The 25,465-nt window shown below is 48.6% G+C and overlaps 1 protein-coding gene across 1 annotated transcript in view; it reads right to left on the bottom strand.

Annotated features, from left to right (window-relative positions):
- The window catches only part of HDAC6 (histone deacetylase 6), a 61,646-nt gene that overhangs the window by 12,890 nt on the left and 23,291 nt on the right, over positions 1-25,465 (bottom strand). The window contains 12 exon segments of the mRNA XM_060253266.1: positions 821-995; positions 2,342-2,493; positions 4,029-4,219; positions 5,407-5,475; positions 11,182-11,315; positions 13,200-13,368; positions 14,436-14,564; positions 19,961-20,141; positions 20,811-20,878; positions 20,972-21,078; positions 22,728-22,817; positions 24,947-25,006. Coding sequence (XP_060109249.1) covers positions 821-995; positions 2,342-2,493; positions 4,029-4,219; positions 5,407-5,475; positions 11,182-11,315; positions 13,200-13,368; positions 14,436-14,564; positions 19,961-20,141; positions 20,811-20,878; positions 20,972-21,078; positions 22,728-22,817; positions 24,947-25,006 — 1,525 coding nt within the window.

Raw genomic sequence — 25,465 nt, 5'->3', positions numbered from 1 at the left:
ATTTCTTTAACTTAAATTTATGAATTTGTATTTAACTGTATTTTATTGTATTAATTGTATTTTATTGTTATATCATGGCATATGTATCATGTCTTGTAAGCCGCCCTGAGCCTGGCCTTGAAAGGGCAGCTTCTATGAGAGCTCTCTCAGCGCCAGCTACCTCACAGGGTTGGATTCCCCACTCCTCCACTTGCACCTGCTAGCATGGCCTTGGGTCAGCCGTAGCTCTGGCAGAGGTTGTCCTTGAAAGGGCAGCTGCTGGGAGAGCCCTCTCAGCCCCACCCACCTCACAGGGTGTCTGTTGTGGGGAAAGAAGATAAAGGAGATTGTGAACCGCTCTGATACTCTGAGATTCAGAGCGGCAGGCAGGATATAAATCCAATATCTTCCTCTAGAGAGTCAGTTTGGTGTAGTGGTTAAGTGTGCAGACTCTTATATGGGAGAACCAGGTTTGATTCCTCACTCCTCCACTTGCAGTTGCTGGAATGGCCTTGGGTCAGCCATAGCTCAGGCAGAGGTTGTCCTTAAAAGGGCAGCTGCTGAAAGAGCTCTCTCAGCCCCACCCACCTCACGGGGTGTCTGTTGTGTGTGGGGGGGGGAGGGGAAGTCAAGGAGATTGTGAGCCGCTCTGAGACTCTGAGCTTCAGAGAGAAGGACGGGGTATAAATCTACGGTCTTCTCCTCCTTTCATCCAAGGGAACACAAGTACCAGGGTGTTTCACCGCCTGCAGCTCATGCACTTGGCCCCAGGGCTCCCGCCAGCTCCCATGATTCCACACGGCAGCGCACGCACCGCTACGAGGCAGGAGAGACCGTTTACCTTCCAGGCGGAGGCTTGCCCAGTACTTGCGGTGCACGGCGACCACGCGGGCCAGAGACTGCAGGGCGCTGGGATGGGGGGCCTTGAGTCTCCCCACTGCGGGCGGCGGATCCCCCAGGAGGCTCCGGGTGCACATGGCCATGGACTCGGAGATGGACTCCAGATTGTAGCCACCCTGGGAAGGAGAACGGAGAGATCAGAACACAAGCCCAGCCTGTTGGGTGTGGCCCTACGTGCAGGGCTGCTGGGTGTTTTCCGTATGCACCCTATGCATGTGCAGGCAGTGGCTTTCAAGAGAGCCTTCGTTGTTCATTCTGAATTCCAGAAATGAACTGGAAGCTCTTTTACAGGGCACAGTTCCAGAGGAATGAATACAGATCAGGCGTTACCAAGAAGTGTTACTGGATGTAATCCGCCCTGAGCTTGCCTGGAAAAGGGCGGAATATAAATTTACCTAAATAAATAAATAAGAGATGACATTGGATTTCTGTCCCACCCTCCGTACTGAAACTTGGTGTCTCAGAGCAGCTCACAACCTGCTTTATCTCCCCCCCACACACACACACAACAGTCACCCTATAAAGTGGATGGGGATGAGAGAGCTCTGACAGAAGCTGCCCTTTCAAGGGCAGCTCTGCAAGAGCTATGACTGACCCAAGGCCATTCCAGCAGCATTCCAGAATCAACCCCCCAGGTTCTTCCAGTTCCTAATCTGCCTGCAACAGACCAAGGATGACCAAACTTGCTTAATGTAAGAGCCACATAGAATAAATGTCAGATGTTTGAGAGTTGCATGACATGAGCATCAGAGGCTTGAGAAAAAGGAAGGAGGAAACGAGATAGATGAGGAGAGGGGGGACGGAGGGAGAGGTGGAAAAAAAGCGACGTAACTTTAACTGCATTCTCCAAGCCACTGGCTGGCTTGGCTTCAAGAAGCAATTTAAAGAGACAAATGCCTTCTCCAAGCTGGCCTATGGGGCTGCGGGGACTTCGAGAGCCAGTTTGGTGTAGTGGTTAAATGCGCGGACTCTTATCTGGGAGAACCGGGTTTGATTCCCCACTCCTCCACTTGCACCTGCTGGAATGGCCTTGGGTCAGCCATAGCTCTTGTAGGAGTTGTCCTTGAAAGGGCAGCTTCTGTCAGAGCTCTCTCAGCCCCACCCACCTCACAGGGTGTCTGTTGTAGGGCGAGAAGATATAGGTGATTGTAAGCCGCTCTGAATTGCTGACTCAGAGAGAAGGGCAGGGAATAAATCTGCAGTCGTCGTCGTCTTCTTCGAGAGCCACAATGTGTGTGAAAGAGCCACGTGTGGCTCCCGAGCTGCGGTTTGGCCACCCCTGTCAAGACCGTGTGCGTGGACTTTTGCCAACCTCTTATCTCATTTGTTGACTCTGAACAAGAAGCCTCCGTTTTCTGTTTCCTCCCCTCCCACTGGATGCTTCCCAACCCCCCAGAGCTTTCTCCCAGCAGCGCTCCCCCCCTCCCCGCCCACACACACAAAAAAAGAAACTTGGACCTACTTCCAGCACAAGAGCCACCCTGCCTCCAGCCAGCCCCGAGAGGAGGTGAGTCATGTGCGCGTAGCATTCCGGTGTCACAAGGCAGCCGCCCAGTGGGTCTCCCCGAGCGGCGTCAAAACCAGCAGAGACCAGGACCAGCTCTGGATTGAACTATGGGGGAGAAAGAGGAGTGTGAGTGGTTTTTCCGGGCTAGCTGAGCTGCCCTCTCAGGGACAGATTGCGGAGGATAGGGGGGCTTCCCCCTTTTTAACTCCTTAGCTCTGACAAATAAATGCAAGTTGATGGGGTGTGAACTGGTGGAGACTGACCAAGAGAGAGATCTTGGGGTTGTAGTGGATAACTCATTGAAAAAGCCAATGAAAACAAATCAGCCAGTATCATAATGCCCCTGTATAAATCGATAGTGCGGTCTCATTTGGAAAACTGTGTACGATTCTGGTCATCGTACTTCAAAAAAAGATATTATAGCACTGGAAAAGTCCAGAAAAGGGCAACTAGAACGATTAAAGGGTTGGAACACTTTCCCTATGAAGAAAGGTTAAAACACTTGGGTCTCTTTAGCTTGGAGAAACGTTGACTGAGGGGTGACACAATAGAGGTTTACAAGATTATGCATGGGATAGAGAAAATAGAGAAAGAAGTACTTTCCTCCCTTTCTCACAATACAAGAACTTGTGGGCACTCAACGAAATTGCTGAGCAGTCGGGTTAGAACGGATAAAAGGAGGTACTTCTTCACCCAAAGGGTGATTAACATGTGGAATTCACTGCCACAGGAGGTGGCAGTGGCCACAAGCATAGATGGCTTCAAGAGGGGATTGGATAAACATATGGAGCAGAGGTCCATCAGTGGCTATTAGCCAGCGTGTATTGTTGGAACTCTTTGACTAGGACAAGTGATGTTCTGTATTCTTGGTGTTTGGGAGGGGCAACAGTTGGAGGGCATCTAGTGTCCTGGCCCCACTGATGGATCTCCCGATCAATGTTCCCTCTACGTTTCAGTCTTGTGAGCAGAAATTCTACTTTGTGAGCTACTGGCATTAAAGTGGTGAGCTCCTGCATCAATGAGTGTGCTCTGGGATCATCCTTCCTGAGCTAAAACAAAAAGGTGTGAGCAGAAGGCTAAAAAATCTGTGAGCAAGCTCATGCTAACTCAGTTTAGAGGGAACACTGGCCCTGATGGCACCTGGTTTTGTTTTTGGCCCTTGTGTGACCCAGAGTGTTGGACTGGATGGGCCACTGGTCTGATCCAACATGGCTTCTCTTATGTTCTTATGTCTGGGGCAGTGATGCTCTGTATTCCTGGTGCTTGAAGGGGGGGGGGGGTACAGTGGAGGGCTTCTAGTGTCCTGGCCTCACTGGTGGATCTCCTGATGGCTCCTGGGTTTTTTTGGCCACTGTGTGACCCAGAGTGTTGGACTGGATGGGCCACTGGTCTGATCCAACATGGCTTCTCTTATGTTCTTATGTCTGGGGCAGTGATGCTCTGTATTCCTGGTGCTTGAAGGGGGGGGGGGGTACAGTGGGAGGGCTTCTAGTGTCCTGGCCTCACTGGTGGATCTCCTGATGGCTCCTGGGTTTTTTTGGCCACTGTGTGACCCAGAGTGTTGGACTGGATGGGCCATTGGCCTGATCCAACATGGCTTCTCTTATGTTCTTATGACAGGGCCAGCTACATCTCTTACCCTCGTAACTGACAGGCATGACGATCTGGTGAAAGGCAGCCAGGTATTCCGCATCTCCCATGCGGGGACAGTTCCAAGGCACGTTAACGGTGAAGCCCTCACCGGGCCCGCTGCCCACCTGGTCATAGTCCGCATCCTCAGAGGTGGGGAAAAACGTTCCATTGTCATAGCGATGGAGGGAGATGTACAGAACGCTACGTTGGGAAATAAATCGCAAGCGGGGATGAGCAATTGCCTACCCTTCCCACAACCATAAAAAATCAAGATGCTTATTTATTTCCAATATTTATGCCCCAACTTTCCATCCTAACCAAGGTCCTTGGCGGCTAGCAAAAAAAACAGAAGTGCAGAATCCAATGTATCGATCAGGGGGCCCCAGCCTTTGAGCCTGTGGGCACCTCTGGGATTCTGACACAGTATAGTGGGCACAGCTACAAAATGGCTGCCACAAAATGGCTGCTGCAGGAGCCAGAGCAAGCCACAAAACTTTCCTTCATGCAATGAAGATCCTTGAACTGTGGTGACTACTGCTGGCAAAGCAACATTTTTCAAAAAATCTGAACAGCCAGGGCTTTTTTTGTAGCAGGAACTGGAGCTGACAATATGCTCTGTCCTAAGAGCCCTATAAGCTCTTGGAGGATTGGCTACATCAGGTGGGTGTGGCCTAATATGCAAAGAATCTCCTGCTAGAATTCCACCTTGTAAACTCTTGGGAGGATTGGCTACATCAGGGGTGGGTGGCCTAATATGCAAAGAATCGCCTGCTAGAATTCCACCTTGCAAGCTCTTGGAGGATTGGCTACATCAGGTGGGTGTGGCCTAATATGCAAAGGAGCTCCTGCTACAAAATCAGCCCTGTGAACAGCTAATCACCTCCTGTGGCCAATCAGAAGCTTTTGCCCCACCTGGCTCTGCCCACTTTTTAAAAATACTTGGCAGGAACCAGGAAGGGTGTCAATGCACATGATGGTGCCCAAGGGCACCGTGTTGGGGATCCCTGATACTGATATATAACCCTTAAAAGAAGAATGTAAAGGCACAGTGTTTAAAAGCTGCAGGCCACAACTGAGAAGTGAAGTGGAGAATAGGATTGCTAATCTCACCCCCAAATGCTGAGAGTTCGGAGGCAGGATGTCGTTGCAAAATGCTTGTCTGGAATTTGCCCTGTTTATTTCAAACCTTCCAAATGGAGGGTTTAGAATTCTGGCTGCAAAACTGCAGATCTTTTTTCTTCTTCATGGGAATCCCCTCTTAGAAAGAAACTAAGACCGCCCGGCCCAAGACTGAAGCTGGTGAAACCGTTTAAAAAAACCCAAACACCTCCACAATCAGGTCGGATGAAGAAAAGTGTTTCTCAAAACGGAAAAAACAAACGCGGTACCTGGGATCATCTTCAAACATGTGCTGAGTCCCGTTGCCATGGTGAACATCCCAGTCAAGTATCATCACCCTGAGGGGAAAGGATGGGGGGGAAACCCATGTTATTTAGTTAGTTTTGGAGGGCAGCAGTGTTGGTCTGCATTGAAAGAGCTGGATTCAAATCCCAGAGTACTTTAGAGACAAACAAGATTCTGGGGGTATAAGCTTTCGAGAGTCAGAGCTCCATTTGTCTGGGTGCTACTGGACTCGAATCTAGCTCACTGTTTACTTCAAGGTAGTCCCCTGTGGAAGCTCCAGTTGTTTCTGACTCTGGATTGACGTCTTATCACGACTTTTTCGCGGCAGACTTTTTACAGGGTGGTTTGCCATTGCCTTCCCCAGTCGTCTCCACTTTCCCCCCAGCAAGCTGTGTACTCATTTGATGGACCTCGGAAGGATGAGTCAACCTTGAGTCGGCTACCTGAACCCAGCTTCTGCCAGGATCGAACTCAGGACTCTTTACCTACTTACTTTTAAAATTTACTTTATAACCTGCCCTCTTCGCTGAGAGTCAAATGGATTACATGCAAAAAAATTGCAATCAAATGGCATAAAAAACAGAACTACGACAACAAAAATTAGAACACAATGCGCAGAATGGAATTAGAGAATCAGAAGACCGTGCATTAAGAAGAGTTTAATATGCACAGTGGGGCAGAAGGCAACATGGTATAAGCCCAAATCTCGTCAGATCTCAGAGGCTAAACAGGCTCAGTACTTTGAAGGGAGACCACCAAGAAATACTCTGCAGAGGAAGGCAATGGCCAACCAACTCTGCTTCTCACTCGCCTTGAGAGCCCTTTGCTGGGGCAGCCCTATGTTGGAAGCTAAGCAGGGCCAGTACATGGATGAAGGACCACCAAGGAAGGCTCTGCAGAGGAAGGCAACATGGTATAAGCCCAAATTTCGTCAGATCTCAGAGGCTAAACAGGGTCAGTGCTTTGAAGGGAGACCAACCAATTCCATTCTGCGCATTCCATTCTGTGCATTGTGTTCTAATTTTTGTTGCCGTAGTTCTGTTTTCATGCCATTTGAAGGGAGGCCAACCAACTCTGCTTCTCACTTGCCTTGAGAGCCCTTTGCTGGGGCCGCCCTATGTTGGAAGCTAAGCAGGGTGAGTACATGGATGGAGGACCACCAAGGAAGGCTCTGCAGAGGCAGGCAACAGCAAACCACCTCTGCTTCTCACTCGCCTTGAAAGCCCCCGGCTGGAGTCACCGTAAGTCAGCTGTGACTGGATGGCACTTTACATACACACAATGTGCGCAATACAAAAATAATACATGCCATATAGACAGTCAAGAGTCATTTTGCACAAAAATAGGTGGTGGAGCTCATCCAGGGATTGTTATGCGGCTGCACCTCCTATTCAATGGACAAGGTAGGTGGGGAGGAAGAGGGGGAACCCTCAGAAAGGTTCAGGAGCTGCACAGCTGTGAGCTCCTGCTGAATTCGAGGCCTGACTACAGTTCTGTTCCCTTCATAGAAGTACCTTCCTGGCCCATTCTATTATCCTATAGCCCTACTCCCTTTATAAAAAGTCCCTCCTAAACAATTCTGTCTGGGAAATGACCAAAGCATAGGACCGCCCTGGCTTCCTCCGGTAGGCCGTTCCACAAACTGTGGGGCCATAGCTTAGAGCGTTTCCTGCACGGCTTATTGCCCATGACTGCACCAGTACTATTCAGCTCAGGATGTGAACTGTTCTGCTGGGGGGGGGGGGGGGGGAATCAGAGGGGACACAGCCAGAAAAGAGAATTCCCATGGATGGCAGCTATCAATCTTACCCATTTACAGTATGACACCTTCAGAAGGCTTTGCTCAGATAAGAACATAAGAGAAGCCATGTTGGATCAGACCAATGGCCCCTCCAGCCCAACACTCTGTGTCACACAGTGGCCAAAAAAAAAAAGCAAAAAACCCAAGTGCCATCAGGAGGTTCACAGGAAGCCCTTCCACTTTGCGCCCCACCCCCAAGCACAAAGAATACAGAGCATCATTGCCCCAAACTTTCCCTATGAAGCACTTTCCCTATGAAGAAAGGTTGAAACGCTTGGGACTCTTTCGCTTGGAGAAACGTCAACTGCGGGGTGACATGATAGAGGTTTACAAGATAATGCATGGAGTGGAGAGGGTAGAGAAAGAAGTGCTTTTCTCCCTTTCTCACAATACAAGAACTCGTGGGCATTCGATGAAATTGCTGAGCAGACAGGTTAGAATGGATAAAAGGAAGTACTTCTTCACCCAAAGGGTGATTAACATGTGGAATTCACTGCCACAGGAGGTGGTGGCGGCCACAAGTATAGCCACCTTCAAGAGGGGTTTAGATAAAAATATGGAGCACAGGTCCATCAGTGGCTATTAGCCACAGTGTATGTGTGTATATAACATTTTTTGCCACTGTGTGACACAGAGGGTTGGACTTGATGGGCCGTTGGCCTGATCCAACATGGCTTCTCTTATGTTCTTATGTTCAAACAGTTCCAATAATATACTGTGGCTAATAGCCACTGATGGACTTCTGCTCCATATTTTTATCCAATCCCCTCTTGAAGCTGGCTATGCTTGTAGCCGCCACCACGTCCTGTGGCAGTGAATTCCACATGTTAATCACCCCTTGGGTGAAGAAGTACCGTACTTCCTTCTATCCGTTTTAACCTGACTACTCAGCAATTTCATTGAATGCCCACGAGTTCTTGTATCGTGAGAAAGGGAGAAAAGTACTTCTTTCTCTACTTTCTCCATCCCATGCATAATCTTGTAAACCTCTATGTCACCCCGCAGTCGACGTTTCTCCAAGCTAAAAAGCCCCAAGCGTTTTAACCTTTCTTCATAGGGAAAGTGTTCCAAACCTGTAATCATTCTAGTTGCCCTTTTCTGCACTTTTTCCAATGCTATAATATCCTTTTTGAGGTGCGGTGACCAGAATTGCATACAGTATTCCAAATGAGACCACACCATCGATTTATACAGGGGCATTATGATACTGGCCGATTTGTTTTCAATTCCCTTCCTAATAATTCCCAGCATGGCGTTGGCCTTTTTTATTGCAATCGCACAGTCTTGACATTTTCAGTGAGTTATCTACCACGACCCCAAGATCTTTCTCTTGGTCAGTCTCTGCCAGTTCACACCCCATCAACTTGTATTTGTAGCTGGGATTCTTGGCCCCAATGTGCATTACTTTGCACTTGGCCACATTGAACCTCATCTGCCACTTTGACGCCCACTCACCCAGCCTCAACAGATCCCTTTGGAATGCCTCACAATCCTCTCTTGTTCTCACCACCCTGAACAATTTAGTGTCATCTGCAAACTTCGCCACTTCACTGCTTACTCCCAACTCCAAATCATTTATGAACAAGTTAAAGAGCACGGGACCCAGTACTGAGCCCTGTGGCACCCCACTGCTTACCGTCCTCCACTGAGAAGACTGCCCATTTATACTCACTCTCTGCTTCCTATTAATTAGCCAGTTTTTGATCCACAAGAGGACCTGTCCTTTTACTCCATGACTCTCGAGCTTACTAAGGAGCCTTTGATGAGGAACTTTATCAAAAACTTTCTGGAAGTCAAGGTAAACAACATCAATTGGGTCTCCTTTGTCCACAGGTTCGTTCACCCCCTCAAAGAAATGTAACAGGTTAGTGAGGCAAGATCTTCCCTTACAGAACCCATGCTGAGTCTTCCTCAATAACTCGTATTCATCAATGTGCCTACTCATTCTGTCCTTGATAATGGTTTCTACCAACTTTCCTGGTACTGAAGTCAGACTGACTGGCCTGTAATTTCCCAGATCTCCTCTGGAACCCTTTTTAAAGATGGGGGTGACATTTGCTACCTTCCAGTCCTCAGGAAAGGAGGCAGATTTCAATGAAAGATTACATATTTTTGTCAGGAGATCCACAAGTTCAACTTTGATGTATGCCATCCGGTCCTAGTGACTTATTAGATTTTAATTCGTCTATCAGTTGTAGGACCTCCTGTCTTGTCACCTCAATCTGACTCAGGTCTTTCAACACCCCTTCCAAAATAAGTGGTTCTGGAGCAGGCAAACACTTCTCATCTTCCACAGTGAAGACGGAGGCAAAAAATGCATTCAGTTTCTCAGCCATTTCCCTATCCTCCTTCAGTAATCCTTTTACCCCTTGGTCATCCAAGGGCCCCACTGCCTCCCTGGCTGATTTCCTGTTTCTAATATACTTGGAGAAATTTTTATTGTTGGTCTTTATGTTTTTTGCAATATGCTCCTCATAGTCCCTTTTTGCCTGCCTGATCACAGTCTTGCATTTGATTTGCCACAGGCTGTGTTCCCTTTTATTAATCTCACTTGGACTAGCTTTCCACCACTTAAAGGAGTCCTTCTTACCTTTTACAGCTTCCATTACTTTGTTTGTTAACCATGCAAGCCTTTTCTTATGCCTGTTTGTGCCTTTCCTAACTTGTGGTATATATTTCATCTGAGCTTCTAGGATTGTAGTTTTAAACACTCCAAGCTTCCCCAAGGGTATTTACCTTTCCTTTCAGTTTCATCTTCACATGCCTCCTCATCTCAGAGAATTTACCCCTTTTAAAGTTAAACGTGGTTGTACTGGTCTTTTGGGGCAACTCTCTATTTATACTAATGGTGAAATCAATAACGTTATGGTTACTGCTCCCAAATGGTGCGATCACTTTTACATCTTTCACCAAGTCTTGGGCATTACTTAGGACCAAATCCAGGATTGCCCCACGCCTGGTAGGTTCTGTGACCATCTGCTCCATAGCACAGTCATTGAGAGCATCTAGAAACTCAGTCTCTTTCTCTCGACCAGAACACATGTTGACCCAATCAATCTGTGGATAGTTATAATCACCTATTATGACACAGTTTTTACGTTTAGCCACTATCTTTAATCCTTCCATCATATTATAACCGTCCTCTATCTTTTGATTTGGTGGGCGATAACAAATTCCCATAGTTAAATTTCCTTTGGGGCCCTCTATTTTGACCCAAAGCATTTCTAGAAGGGAATCTAATTCTCTGACAGTCTTAATGGACCCTCTCTGACATACAGAGCCACTGCACCTCCAGATATAACTTATATCCAGGAATCGCCATGTCCCACTGATTCTCCTCATTCCACCAAGTTTCTGAAATTCCCACAATACCTATGTTTCCCCCCAATGCTAAACATTTCAACTCAACAATTTTACTTTGATAAGGGAAGCTGTCATGTTGCAGCCTAGCATGCACTACGTTTGTATGTCGCCCAGGGCTTTTCTTATGTTGAAAAAGCCCAGCAGGAGCTCCCTGGTGCCTTCCCCAGTGTGCCAGATGGAGCCCTGGCCAGCCCAGGCGAAGCTCGGCTTCTGTGTGCTCCTGCCCCCCAAAAGTCCTGATGCTGTCTTAACTGCCATTGTGGTCTCCGTACTATTCCTGAGGGTCAACAGTACTATTCATGAGGGGATTGGAAAAAATATGGAGCAGAGGTCCATCAGTGGTTATTAGCCACTGTGTGTGTGTGTGTGTGTGTGTATATATATATATATATATATAAAAAAATTGGCCACTGTGTGACAGAGTGTTGGACTGGATGGGCCATTAGCCTGATCCAACATGGCTTCTCTTATGTTCTTAACAGGACCACAGTTCCCAAGATTTCACGTCAGGGAGCAACCAAGGGAGATAAACCAAACTGGCATCGTTGAGCAGCCACACTCCATGACCCCCCCTCCTGCAGCCAACTCCACTCACCGCATAGGCCGCCCAGCCAGGCGCTGGGCGTATCGGGCTGCCAAGGCCACCGAGTTGAAGAAACAAAAGCCGCAGGCTGTGTCCGATTCAGCGTGGTGCCCGGGGGGTCGGACGATGGCTACAGCATTTTGGACCTGTAGCGCCCACCCCACCCCCCCAAAAAAAGAAAACACACAGTAGACACTGAAACTTGAGTCACAGACCTTCCTCAGCAGACTACAGAAAAACACCCCTAAGGCCAGAGAACAAACAGAATATATGAAGCTGCCTTATACTGAATCAGACCATCAAAGTCCACAATGGCTACTGAGACTGACACCGGCGGAGGACTTTCCCATCACCTACTGCATGGTCCTTTCAGATGGAGATGCCAGGGATTGACCCTGGGACCTTCTGAATGCCAAGGAGAAGCTCCAGAACTGAGCCACAGCCCCTCCCCAATCATCATAAGGTGATCATATGATCAGCATAGAGCTGAAGCTTAGAGAGGATAACACGATCTCACGCTGCATTAACAGAAGTCAAGGTCACGTGAAATACTGGGGTCACTGTACACTACATTGAGCCAGTTTGGTGTAGTGGTTAAGTGCGCAGACTCTTACCTGGCAGAACTGGGTTTGATTCCCCACTCCTCCACTTGCAGCTGCTGGAATGGCCCTGGGTCAGCTGTAGCTCTCGCACAGCTGTCTTTGAAAGGGCAGCTTCTGTCAGAGCTCTCTCAGCCCCACCCACATCACAGGGTGTTTGTTGTGGGGGAGGAAGATAAAGGAGATTGTAAGCCGCTCTGAGATTCTAAGTCAGAGAGAAGAGCGGGGTATAAATCCACAGCCGCCTTCTTTTGTTAGACCTCAGCTGCAGAACTGGGTTCAGTGTGGGGCATCACAATTTAGGAAGGATGCCGATATGCTGGAAGGAGTCCAGCATGAGACTGGTGAGGGGTCTGGAGACCACACCTTATGAGGAGAGATGGAGCTGGGAATGTTGGAGAAGAGATGCTGATGACGCGATAGGATGGCCACCTTTCAACACCTAGAAAAGCCATGCAGAGGCTTGGGAGGACATGTTTTCAGTCACATTGGATGACGGGTCTTGGGCTAATGGATATAAACGATAGCAAAGGAGAATTCATCTAAATCGAAGGAGGAGGAATTGGATTTATAGCCCGCCCTTGACTTGGAGTCTCACAGCCGCTTACGATCTCCTTCCCTTCCCCTCCCCACAACAGACACCCTGTGACTCAATAGGTGGGGCTGAGAGAGCCCTGACAGAAACTGCTCTTGAGAGAACAGGTCTGAGAGAACTGGGGCTGACCCAAGGTCACTCAGCTGGCTGCATGTGGAGGAGTGGGGAATCAAATCCGGTTCTCTAGATTAGAGCCGGCTGCTCTTAACCACTTCACCAGTTTGGCTCTTCTGACAGGAGCATTCGACACTGGAACGGTCTTCCTCATGAGGTGGTGAATTCGTCATCATCGGAGGCTTTAAATATCGACTGGATACCTACTCAATGGCGATATTACAACTGTAGTTCCTGCACTGGCTGGGAGTTGGACTAGATAACCCTGTTGGGTCCCTTGCAACACTGCAGGCATGATTTGGTCCCTCCCCAGCTTGGGGCACAGTGGTCTTCAACCTTTCCAGACCTGGGACCCAATGAGCTGAAAGCATGTGACAGGAAGAGGCGGGGCCAGAGTTGCGACCTCAGTCATGTCAAGAGTGAGCAACAGCCCAAGAAAACCAGGAGACTTTGGGTAGTGAGGAACAAGCCAGGGTTTGCTGCCATGAAATCCTTTCCACCTCCCCTCTCCCAGCTGACCTCACCTCAGCCTGTGAGCCCTGAAATGAGGGTCCAGGACCCCGCTCTAGAGGACAGGGTGTATGCCGTTTGAAAAACACATGAACATCAATACATGTTGAGAATCGGTCCTGTTTTGATTCTCCCAGAGCAACCAGCCACGACAGCAAAGCAAATGCCCTTCTTTATCGTTGCCTTGCCAACCAAAAGCTCCTACTGCTCACCTTCCCAGAAAGCACTGCTTCCACCGCACTGAATGCAGAACCAGCTGCCAGTCGGGCACACTCGTAGGAGCTGGCACAGATGTAGATTGAGTTGTACTGATTGCCCTGGCGGTGCAGGTCACGGGGCTTCATGGTGGCCGTGGACTTCACCGCCTCCACGTACGCCGGGCTGGGGAGAAGAAAGGTGGATGTGAGTCGCAAGTACCTTCCAAATGGCCAAATCCATTGCTTTTTGCCAGAGACAGGAAAAGACTCTAAGACAGGGGTCCCCAACCTTTCTGGGCCTGTGAACACCTTTGGAATTCTGACACAGGGCAGTGGACACAAAATGGCTGCCACAGGAGGTCGTGTTAATAACAAAATGGCTGCCATAGGAGGACAAGAAGAAGAAGAGCTGGTTTTTATACCCCACTGTTCTCTACCCTAAGGAGTCTCAAAGTGGCTCACAACTGTCTTTCCCTTCCTCTTCCCATAGGCTACCTTGTGAGGTAGGTGGGGCTGAGAGAATTCTGAGAAAACCGTGACTGGACCCAAAGTCACCCATCAGGTTTCACGTGAAGAAGAAGAAGAGCTGGGTTTTATACACCTTGCTTTTCTGTACCCTAAGGAATCCCAAAGAGCCTTACAAACCACCTTCCCTTTCTCTCCCCTCAACAGACACCCTGTGAGGTAGGTGGGGCTGAGAGAACTCTAAGGGAAGTGTGACTGTCCCAAAGTCACCCAGCAGGCTTCATGTGAAGGAGGAGTGGGGAACCAGACCTGGGTTCTTCAGATTAGAATCCGTCGCTCTTAACCATGCTGCTGCTCTGACTCTCACAACATGTCAAGGAGTTAGGTTATACATAACTCTACTCAGGGGTGGAATTCTAGGAGGAGCTCCTTTGCATATTCCGCCACACCCACTGAAGTAGCCAACCCTCCAAGAGCTTACAAGGCTCTTTTTTGTAAGCTTTTGGAGGATTGGCTACATCAGGGGTGTGTGGCCTAATATGCAAAGGAGCTCCTGCTAGAATCCACCCCTGACTCTAAAAGCAATATCCAACATTTCAGGCACAAGCTCTAACAGGATGCCTTTTCATCTGCCTAGCCAATCAGAAGCCCTGCTGGGCAAATGCCCCTCCCACATCATAAAAAGCATCTGGCGGGCACCAGGAAAGGTAGCAAGCACCATGGCGCCCACACGAAGGATCCCTGCACTAGGAGCTCCCCTTTCTAGTCCCTTCCTCCAGGGCAAACCTGTGGCACATCTGCAGCTCCTCTTCAGAGGCAAGTCGGGCCAGGAGGCGGCAGCATCGCTCGGTCAGACGTAACTCCCCGTGGCGCTGGAAGATCCTGGAGACCCGCTGGGGCAGCTCCGGATGCTGGCTGCAGAAAAGAGAGAGAGAGAACGAGATGCGAGATGCAGATTCCACGCAGGGATCAGCTTGTGTCGTTCCCCTGTCGCTGCTGAGGCTGCTCAAAGAGCAGAGATGACGGTGCTTTTCCACAGTTCCCCCAGCAGTAGTTCAGGGGGCATTGTTTTTAAATTGGTTTAATAGCGTTATAGCCATAGCCGGTGTGTGGGAGTAGGCCAAGGAGGCAGCCGCCTAGGGTGCCACCTGGCCTTGGGCCCCTTCTCCTCACGCACAGCGCATGTGCTCCATGGAGCCTGCCTTCCCCAATGGAAAGCAGGCCCCATGGAGCGCAGATGCTGCCCGGCTGGTTTTGCGTTCCCCAGGTCTCTTACAGACCCGGGAAACACGAAAGTGGACGGCACCCGCACAGTGTGCTCCTCAGAGCCTAACGGGGATAAATTAACTAACTGTAAAATCTGAAGAAGAGCCAATGACAGTTTCTAAAAACTGTCTCCTGTTGAAGTTGTCTGCTGCCACTCATCCTTCCTGCTCTGCTTTCACAGAGCCATGGGGTGGGAGCCGTAGCTCAGCGGTAGAGCATCTTTCTCGCATGCACAAGGTCTTGTCCCTGGCACCTCCAACTGAAAGGATCAAGTAGAAATGGTCATGTGAAGGTCTTGTCCCTGCCACCTCCAACTAAAAGGATCAATTAGTATTCTCACAATTTTTATTGCTTAATCTGACAATTTTTTTAAAAAAAAGATGAAATTTAAAATAAAAACTGTAAATTAAAAATGTAAATAGTTTCAAATTTCTTCATTTCTCCTACAATTCTGTTTTTTAATTTTTTTTGAGGGGGGCACTGGTGGGCAGCTCGCCTAGGGCACCAAAATTATAGCGATTTACCAGCTTAATAGTGTTATAGCAATATATCAGTACAGCAAACTAGATGTCAGGTTTTCTGAACTCCCAGCTTTTATTTTGTTGTTGTTGTTTTAAGCTTTCATTTTGTTAACAGTCAGCTCATATTGAGGAGGGACAGTGGCTCAGTGGTAGAGCATCTGCTTGGTAAGCAGAAGGTCCCAGGTTCAATCCCCGGCATCTCGAACTAAAAAGGGTCCAGGCAAGTAATCCTCAGCTTGAGACCTGGAGAGCCGCTGCCAGTCTGAGTAGACAATACTGACTTTGAAGGACCAGGGGTCTGATTCAGTACAAGGCAGCCTCATATGTTCATATTGCTCCAATTCCATGGGCAGCTGCACTGGCTACCAATCAGTCTCTGGATCCAACTCCCCCCCCCCGCCCCCACTTTTTCATTTTTATTCAGAATAGGAAGAATTAAGATCAAAAGCAAACAAACCTGATCAGATTGTGAGAATGTGCACAGCAAGCAAATTGAGAGAAGGGCATATCTTCACAAAGCAATAAACAGCAAATAAGGAACGTGCCACTTATAAGCAAATTCAGATCTGGGAGGTGAGCGCATGATATAAAACACTCTAAGTCCGTACTTTAAAAACAAAAATAAAAAGTTAAAAGCTGTCCATGCATGCCATACCATACCAAACCTTTAATGGCATAATAGATTCAGATAAAAATACACAGAATATAAAAATTTAAACATTGGAGATAAAATCAAAATAAAACCGAGCTTACAGATACATTCAAACATGGTCAGAATTAAATTTAAGGATGTCAGCCAGAAATTTTGCCACAGCCTCACTAACCACCCCCTCAGTATCACTCAATAAATAATAACAGGGTGGCAGAATAGACAAATCTGGAGAAAAAGAAAGCTTGCCAAATAAATCTTTACGGAGGTTATGGTAAAAAGAACAATCAAGCAATATATGCTGGATTGAGTCAGGGGTATTCGCTCCACAGGAGCAAAGTCTGTCGGCTAAAGGGACTCGCTGATATCTCCCTTGTAAAACTTTGGAGGGAAACGCGTTTAGTCTGGCCAACATAAATGCCCTGCGATGACTTGGAGTGGTTAGGTCTGATAGATAATTGGGCATTTGGCCACAAAAAGCATAAAGACCTAAGGAAGCTGGAGAGCAAGTATAAGGGAGAGTTGGCCGTAATTTCGTTTCCTCCAATTCCCACAGTCTCAGTTTAATGCATCTGAAGATATATGACTCTTCAGAGGTAGAAAAATCATCTACCTCTAACCCCAATTGATTGAGTTTAGACAGAAGCACTGCTGTCCAGGACGAAATATATGGGTCTCTTTTCATACAATCAAGAAGGCTGTTGGGATCTGTTCTAAAATGAATTTTGAGCCAGAATTTAAACACTGCAATCCAGGCTTTTGTCTCCACCAAAGACTGACCCACTTCAGAGCAGAGAGCAAAGTAGGACACACATTTTGGCAAACCAAGAATTTGTCTAAAGAATGAGGCTTGAATGCCCTCCACTTTCCTGGTAAAAGCTGAGATCCATATAGGGATACCATAGAGGATTTGGGCAAGCGTTTTGGCTTTGAATACTTTAATAGCTGCTGGAACTAATTGGTTGCCCCTTGCAAAGAAAAACTGTTTAATTTGAGCAGCTGAACACTTAGCCAAGTTGATGGTGTTGTTACGATGTGAAACCCAGCTTAACTTGTGGTTAAAAGTGATCCCCAAGTATTTAAAATTTTTTGTTTGCTCGATTGTTGAATTGCCAATAAACCATCTCTGTGGGCCCCAGCAATTTGAAAAGACAACTACTTTAGATTTGGTATAATTGATAGTAAGTGAATTACAATTACAGTAGTCATAAAAGGCGTTCAAATACCTTTGCAGGCCCACTCTTGTACAAGAGAGGATGGTAGTGTCATCGGCATAAAGTAATAAGGGGACCGCTCGGCCTGCAAGTTTAGGCGGATGACCATTGATAGGGGTCAAAAATTGTGCCGGGTCAGTTAAAAATAAATTAAAAAGGTGTGGGGCCAGCACACAACCTTGTTTTACCCCCTTTAACACTGGGATTTTACTAGTCAAGTCACCGCTAGAAGAAAATTTCACTTGGCAAAAGGTATTAGAATGAAGTTTCCTCAAGAGAAACAGCAAACGAGGGTCCATTCCCAGGTAACCTAGCTTGATCCATAGTTGGGCTCTGTCCATGCATGCAAAAGCAAAGAGCTGAAGGATTCCAGGCATATGGAGAACAGTCAGCTAAAGATATTTAACTGAGAATGGATTCCATTTACTGGATCCAATCCAAGGTGCTGGTGTTAAACCTTCAAAGCCCTTAATGGTCTGGGACCCTCATACCTACAGAACAGCCTCTCCCGTTATAACCCCCTGTGCTCCATTTGGTCGTCATCTAGGAGCCTCTTGCCAGGATGGCTCAATTAACTGTTACCAGGGGAAGGTCCTTCTCCGTTGTGGCCCTTTACCCTGCGGAATGAACTCTCAGATGACACTGATGCCTTGCTGGACTTGTTAAGTTTCTGCGGGACATGCAAAGCCAAATTATTTAAGTTGGCCTTTGGAGGGTAACTGCATGTTTGGGCATGTTTTAATAGTGGTATGGCGATAGCCACCTATTTTAATATTTTAATGTTAATATTTTTATATTGGTTATTTATTTTTATGTTGTTTTTACCTTATCGGTTTTAATGTTGTAACTGTCGCAAGGCCCTTCGAGTGAGCGGCAACTAAAAAAAAGATAAAGCAAGTCTAGCACATTTAGTGACGGAGATAGAGCCGTTTTTTCGTGCCTCTCCACACGGAAAGATGCTAGAAATTTTTTTTAAAGAACGAAAGCTAAGAGAGCCTGACACATATTTTGGTGCAGCGCTAGAACACTATTAAATCCCTGATTTAAAAGAAAAGAAAGACCCTCTGCAAAAAGGAGAAGAAATGGGTGCCTCAGGGGAACAGTTGCGATGTTGGCAGGACCAGAAAAATCCAAACCTTCCTGCCGACGTGGCACACATCCAAACTTTGCTGTGGCTTCCCCAAAACTTTGGAGCCAAGCAGATCTAAGAAAGATTTGGGGGGGGGGGGGAAGCTGGAGAAATTCAGGAGGGATACAAATTTACTGTGATGCTGTGGTGACCGGGGGGAGGGGGGGGGAACCTGGCTTCCCAACATAATTTGAATAAATATCCTGTGTGGAAACATGGATTGAGAGGCAGAGAGAGTGCACGTTTAGTTTAGTTTATTAAATTTATACCCTGCCCTCCCCACCGAGGCAGACATATCTGAGCGCTGCAAGACGTGAATGTCAGATGTTTGAGAACAGGAAGGAAGAAAGGAGGGAGGGAAGGAGGGAGGGAGGGAAGGAGAAGGAAGGAAGGAAGGAAGGAAGGAAGGAAGGAAGGAAGGAAGGAAGGAAGGAAGGAAGGAAGGAAGGAAGGAAGGAAGGAAGGAAGGAAGGAAGGAAGGAAGGAAGGAAGGAAGGAAGGAAGGAAAATAGATGGGGAGAAGTGGAAAGAAAGCAACTTAAAATGGGGGGAAGAGAAAAGAAAGCAACTTTAAATGCCTTCTCCAAGCCAGCTGATGGAGTGGTGGACTCTGATGCAGGTGTAATTCAAAAGGCTGTGTGACCCATTGTCTCCAATGGGCAGACAAAGGAAAAAAAGGGGGATCATTTCAGCAGATAATTTGTCAGGACGGCAGCTCTACTTCCAGGGATCCATCACTGCTTACAAGAAGGTAAGCTGCGGCAGCCATTTTGCAGTTGGCTCCATTTCCTGTGGCAGCCATTTTGTGGTTGCAGGCTGAGATTTTTCTCATCATCTCCTGCCTGGTCCTTTTAACTGGAGATGTCAGGAATCAAACCTGGGACCTTCTGCATGCCAAGCAGATGTTCTACCACTGAGCCATGGCCCCTGGCCTTCCTGGAAGGCAGGCCATCAGACCTTGAATTCAGCAGGAACTCACAGGGGTACAGCTCCTGAACCTTTCTGACAGCCCCCTCCCACTACTTAATAGTAAGTGCAGCTCCATTACAATCCCTGGATTAGGAGAGCGGGCAGCCAGCCAGCCACCAGGGGCTTTGCCACACACCCAGCAGCCCTCATTAATCCCCGGAGAAACCTGTGCCACCCTTTCTCCACGTCATATGTGATTTTGGGTGGTGGGTGGCTTACTGGCCTTTTGATGGGGGGGGGGAGTGGCCAAGGAGAACCCCAGGAAAACGAGGCCTGCTTGGGATGGCTGGATCTCTAGCTAGCCCAAGCAGGCCTCGCTCGCCCAGGGCTCTCCTTTCTTGTGCCAGGTTGCTTTTGGCTGGGGGGGGGATATGCTAATGAGTTATGCTAATGAGCTCCACCACATATTTTTCTACAGAACGACCCCTGCAAGCCACCCATGGTAAAACAGATTGTTTTATTGCTAGGACTGTGATCATCATAGAGCTTGGGGTGGAACCTCTCTGGGGTGATGCCAGCCTCTCCCATAAACTCACCTGGCTCAGCCCTACACTTCTGCTCACCTGTCCCACATGTTGTAGTGCTGTGTCATCCTCTCATCGTACACCAGTCCGGTGCGGAAAGGGGGCAGGGGTTTCACAGGTTCAGCCACCGGTCTGGGCAGGATTTCCGGCACCTGCAGGGGGCTGGATGCAGACAGAGCGACACCAGCGTCTGCTTCGCCTTCCTGAGGCAAGTCGGGGCCTGCATCGTGAGGGAAGAGGTGAGAGCACAAGTTTTAGAGTTCCTGGAAGGGAACACAGCCTGTTGGGCAGGAAGAGAGGTTAGGAGCTGAGGCTGAACAGAAAGCCAGCATGGTGCAGTGGTGAAGAGGGTCAGACTAGTACAGGGATGACCAAACTGCAGCTCAGGAGTCACATGTGGCTCTTTCACACATATTGTGTGGCTCTGGAAGCCCCCACTGCCTCACCAACTGGTTTGGAGAAGGCATTTCTTTAAATCACTTCTCCAGGCCAAGCCAGCCAGCAGCTTGGAGAATCCATTTAAAGTTACAGTAGCTTTCTTTCCACTTCTCCCTCCCCCTCCCACCTATTAGCTTTCCTTCCTTCCCCCCATCTATTTGCCTTCCTTCCTTCCTTCCCATCTATTTGCCTTCCTTCCTTATCTATTTGCTTTACTTTCTTCCATCCCATCTATTTGCCTTCCTTCCCTCCCATTTTTCTCCTTCCTTCCTTCCTTCCCGCCCACCCGCCTTCCAACATCTGCCATTCATGTCTTGCGGCTCTCAAATGTCTGACATTTATTTTACGTGGCTCTTACGTTAAGCAAGTTTGGCCACCCCTGGAATAGTATCTGGAAGATACAGGTTCGAATCCCCACTCACGCCACGGAAGCTCACTGGGTGACACTTACTGGTCCTCCGGAGGCTCTTCCAGTACTTGCAGTGAGCAGCGAGCGTCTGGGACACTGAGCAGAGGCCGCTGTTGAAAGAGGGGGAGATGGGAAAACATCTGTAACCCAGTGCACAGGCCGTCTGGGAGAGGAGAGAAACCCTGTACCATCTTTTTGCTCACCTGCTACATGGGGCATGAGGAGGTTCCAGTAGGGGGCAGGGGTCTCCGAGAAGAGCCTTCAGGGTGGCACAAGCCCCCTCCGCCAAGGACTGGAGATTGTACCCGCCCTGAGGAGGAGGAGAAATGTTACAGCAGGGGTCCCCAACATGGTGCCCATCAAGTGTTTTTGGAAAGGGGGGCAGGCAGGTGGGGCCAGGGCTGGCCCTGGACTGTCTGGCACCCTAGGCAAGGCTACCTTTTGGCGCCTCCCCACTGTGCTGACAACATCATCAAGTCACATGAGGGTGCCCAGTCTGGCACCCCAAAAGCCAGTGCCCTAGGCAATTGCCTAGTTTGCCTAGTGGCAGGGCCGGCCCTGGGTGGGGCTTTTGTCCAGCAAGACTTCCGATTGGCTGGGCAGATTTTTAAAAAAATGTTGTTTTGACAGGAGCTGCCACCACAGCGCACAGATCCTTGCCATGTGACTGGAGGTAAGCTGTAGCAGCCATTTTGCAGTTGGATCCATTTCCCATGGCAGCCATTTTGTGGCTGCAGTCACCACGCCGTGCTGGAATTTCAAAAGGGCCCACAGGCTGAAAATTAAGTTGAGGATCCTTGTGTTACCCTTGCATTTGTTATGAGGGCTGGATCTGAAATAAATGTGACCTTATCAGGCCTGGCCATGTGGATCATAAAATGTAATGCCAAGTAAGGGAGAGATAAACTTTATAAAGGGCACAGGCTAACACACACACTCAGCCTAATCCACCTCACTGCCTTCTTGTTATTCTTCATCTAAAAAGCTCGCATTGTTTTCCTACTGAGAGAGACTGGATCATGAAGGCATGAATACAGTGGAAGGGGGAAGCAAAACAGTTGCACCCAAGAGAGCCCTAGCATAACAAGCCAACAAAACTCTCTCTCTCTTTCTCTCTATAGCAAGGCAGAAAGCTCATACCTTGAATAAAACCTTGTTGGCCTTAAAGTTGCTTTATATTTCTCCCTGCAATAGAGGGAACTGGGCAAAGGAAGCTCTTGCTCTTTCCCTCCCTCCCCCAGGGGATGAAGAGGGGGAGGAGCCTCAGCCATAGAAGGAAGAGAGGCTTTACTCAGTAGCTCTTCTGTGAGATTGAGAGACCCTGACAAAGCAAGCTCTCCAGATAAAAGGAAGTACTTCTTTACCCCAAGGGTGATTAACATGTGGAATTCACTGCCACAGGAGGTGGTGGCGGCTACAAGCATAGACAGCTTCAAGAGGGGAATGGATAAGCATATGGAGCAGAGGTCCATCAGTGGCTATTAGCCACAGCTTATCATTGGAACTCTCAGTCTGGGGCAGTGTTCTGGTGCTTGGGGGGGGCACAGTGGAAGGGCTTCTAGCCCCACTGGTGGACCTCTTGATGGCACTTGGGTTTTTTGGCCACTGTGTGACACAGAGTGTTGGGACTGGATGGGCCACTGGCCTGATCCAACATGGCTTCTCTTATGTTGCCCCCCACAAGGGAGGAGCCTTAGCCAATAAAGAAAATAGAGCCTTTGCTCTCTAGCTCCTGTGAAATTGCCTAGAAAAGCAAGTTGAGATGCAGAAGGAAGCAAGAGAGAGGGAGAAGGAAGCAGATGACAGCGGGTTGCTCGTGGGCCTGATCCGGCCCTCGGTCTGCATGTTTGACACCCCTGCATTACACTGTATTGTTGTATCTCCAAATGAGCTGAGCGGGCCAGTTGAGGGGGGAGAATACTATCAGCGACAGGAAAATGGAAACCAGCGATCACTCACCTCCAGAGACAGAACCAGCTTGCCTCCAGCCAGTGACATCAACAGATGTGTCAGGTGTGCAAAGCATGTTGGGGAAGCAGCCATCTCCCCCTATGGGAACAAAGAAAAGTAATTTCTCCATGCTCCCCACTAAGGAAAGGTTATAAATTCAGGGAAAGGAGAGAGGTTTAAAATGAAAGGTGCAGGGGTGGGATTCCAGCAGGAGCTCCTTTGCATATTAGGCCACACACCCCTGATGTAGCCAATCCGCCAAGAGCTTCCAAGGCTTAAGCTTCCAAGATCGGATGGGCCACCCATGTCAGCGCCTGACGACCTCAATCACATCAGTTCTTAGAAAACTAAACAGGGGTCAATCCTGGTCAGTTCTTGGATGGAAGTCTGGGGCACCTGTCCAGAGGCAGGCCCCCGCAAACCACCTCTGCTTATCCCTGCCCTGACCTGGAGGGCCGCCCAACCTAGCCCAGTCTCTTCAGATCTCAGAAGCTAAGCCGAGCCAGCCCTGGTTAGTATTTGGATGGGAGACCACCGAGGAAGAACAGGGTCGCTACGCAGAGGCGGGCAATTGCTTATCTCTTGCTTTGAACATCTGGGACCGCTAGGAGTCGGTGGCAACTTGACTTTGAAGACTTAACGGGATGTTATTCCTCCATAAACTGGCTCGTCTAGGAAAGGATCCACCAAAGTCACGCCTCTGAACCTGGACGATGCAAAGCCCGCCGGTTTCACACAAACTGTGTGTCCAGGAATCCTGAAGCTCTAAAGAAGCGAAAGGGTCTCCTGGCAGGACAGATGAAGAATGGTTCTTGGGAAAAGGAGATCTTGCCGATTAAGTAATTATCACATGACAGTGTGCGTAGTATTGCCAGGAGATCCTACAATAGTCTGGCAGCGAGAAGTTCAAGCTCTTTTAGCATTAGGCACCACTAGGGGGCGAGCTACAGTTGCTTTTACGGCAAGAGATGTTTTCAGAGGTGGTTTCCAACTGCCTACCTCTGTGTCACGACCCTGGTGTTCCTTGGAGGTCTCCAGTCCAAATACTAAAAAGGTAAAGGTAGTACCCTGTGCAAGCATCAGTCGTTTTCGATTCTGGGTGTCAAGCATCGATATTTCTCAATAATCAAGCTTTTTTTTGTTAATCAAAAGTTGCTGTATCGTAAAAACTCCATGGCTTGCTCCAAGGACGGACTCCTTGGAAGTAATGACATACACAGTATTGAAAAGTATCTTATAGGCAAACTTCAAAGGACAGGGTTACAGATAACTTCAAAAGAATAGCATAAAGATGTAAATTCAGTTGCAGGTTCAAATGCTACTCACTAGTATCTCTTTTATGGCTAAGGAATGTCAGCTAATAAAAACATCTCCTTTTCTCACACATTCTCTGGGAACCGATAAGACCTGGCTGTGTGAATCTGGGAGAGAGGCATTCTACACGGTTAACACAAGGTTACTCTAAACATCCTGGGTCCAGATGGATTTATTATGCCCCATTTAAGAAGAGAGAAAAGGGGGAAAAGGGAGGGGGAAGCGATGGTGAGGCTCTGCTTTATCTCCAGCCTCTCTACTAAACACATACAGAAACAGCATATAGAAATAGCATGCTTGACACTGGGGTGACGTTGCTTTCACAGCGTTTCCACGGCAGACTTTTTTACAAGCTGGTTTGCCACTGCCTTCCCCAGTCATCTACACTTTCCCTCCAGCAAGCTGGGTCTACATTTTACTGACCTCAGAAAGATGGAAGGCTGAGTCAACCTGGAGCCGGGTACCTGAAAACCCAGCTTCTGCTGGGATCAACCTCAGATTGTGAGCAGAGTTTGGACTGCAGTACTGCAACTTTACCACTCTGCGCCACGGGGCTCTTTAATCCAAATAGTAGCCTAGGGCCAATCCTGCTAGCATCCAAGATCTGGTGGGATCGGGCTAGCCTGGGTCATCCAGGTCAGGTCTTGACAGTGTATCCCTGCAACAGGCAGCCATGGGATTGGGGTGGACACACTCCAGCAACAGGCTTTCCTTTGAAAAGGAGAGGCCCGACGGGGCTGGCTGCCACCTTGCATGAATGCAGAGCATGCCCCGAAATTCCATTCAGAGAGCAGGCGTTCCTCATTCTTTCCATGTGGAAAGAATTCCCGGCAGCTCAGAGCCCGACAACGGCTGGTGGAAAACAAGACCCGAGAGGTGCAGTCCCGACAAAAAGGAGAGAAATCTTTTTGTACCTTGGGGTCACCGATGACCGAGTCAAAACCAGCAGCCACCAGGACCAGCTGGGGCTGGAACTGAAAAAGAAAACGCATAAAACGCATGAGCACAGACACGGTCGTTTTGTAGAAAAACAGGTGGCAGAGCTCATTAGTATAACTCATTAGCATACGCCGCCCCCAGCCAAAAGCAACCCATGCAAGAAAGGAGAGCCCTGGGCAAGCGAGGCCTGCTTGGGCTGGCGAGAGATCCAGCCAACCCAAGCAGGCCTCGCTCGCCTGGGGCTCTCCTGGGCTGCCGCTCCCCAGTCAAAAAGGGCAGTAAGCCCCCTGATGCCCAAAATCAGATAAGAAGTTTAGAAAGGGTGGTGTGGGCTTCTCCAGGGGTTAATGAGGGCTGCTGGGGGTGTGGCAAAACCCCTGGTGGCTGGCTGGCTGCTCGCTCTCCTAATCCAGGGATTGTTATGCAGCTGCACCTCCTACTCAATGGACAAGGTAGGTGGGGAGGAAGAGGAGGAACCCTCAGAAAGGTTCAGG

Source organism: Heteronotia binoei, chromosome 13 (genome assembly GCF_032191835.1).
Source record: "Heteronotia binoei isolate CCM8104 ecotype False Entrance Well chromosome 13, APGP_CSIRO_Hbin_v1, whole genome shotgun sequence".
Classification (NCBI taxonomy): Eukaryota; Metazoa; Chordata; class Lepidosauria; order Squamata; family Gekkonidae; genus Heteronotia; species Heteronotia binoei.
The sequence above is the reverse complement of the archived record's forward strand: the minus strand, read 5'-3'. Positions and strand labels throughout refer to the sequence as shown.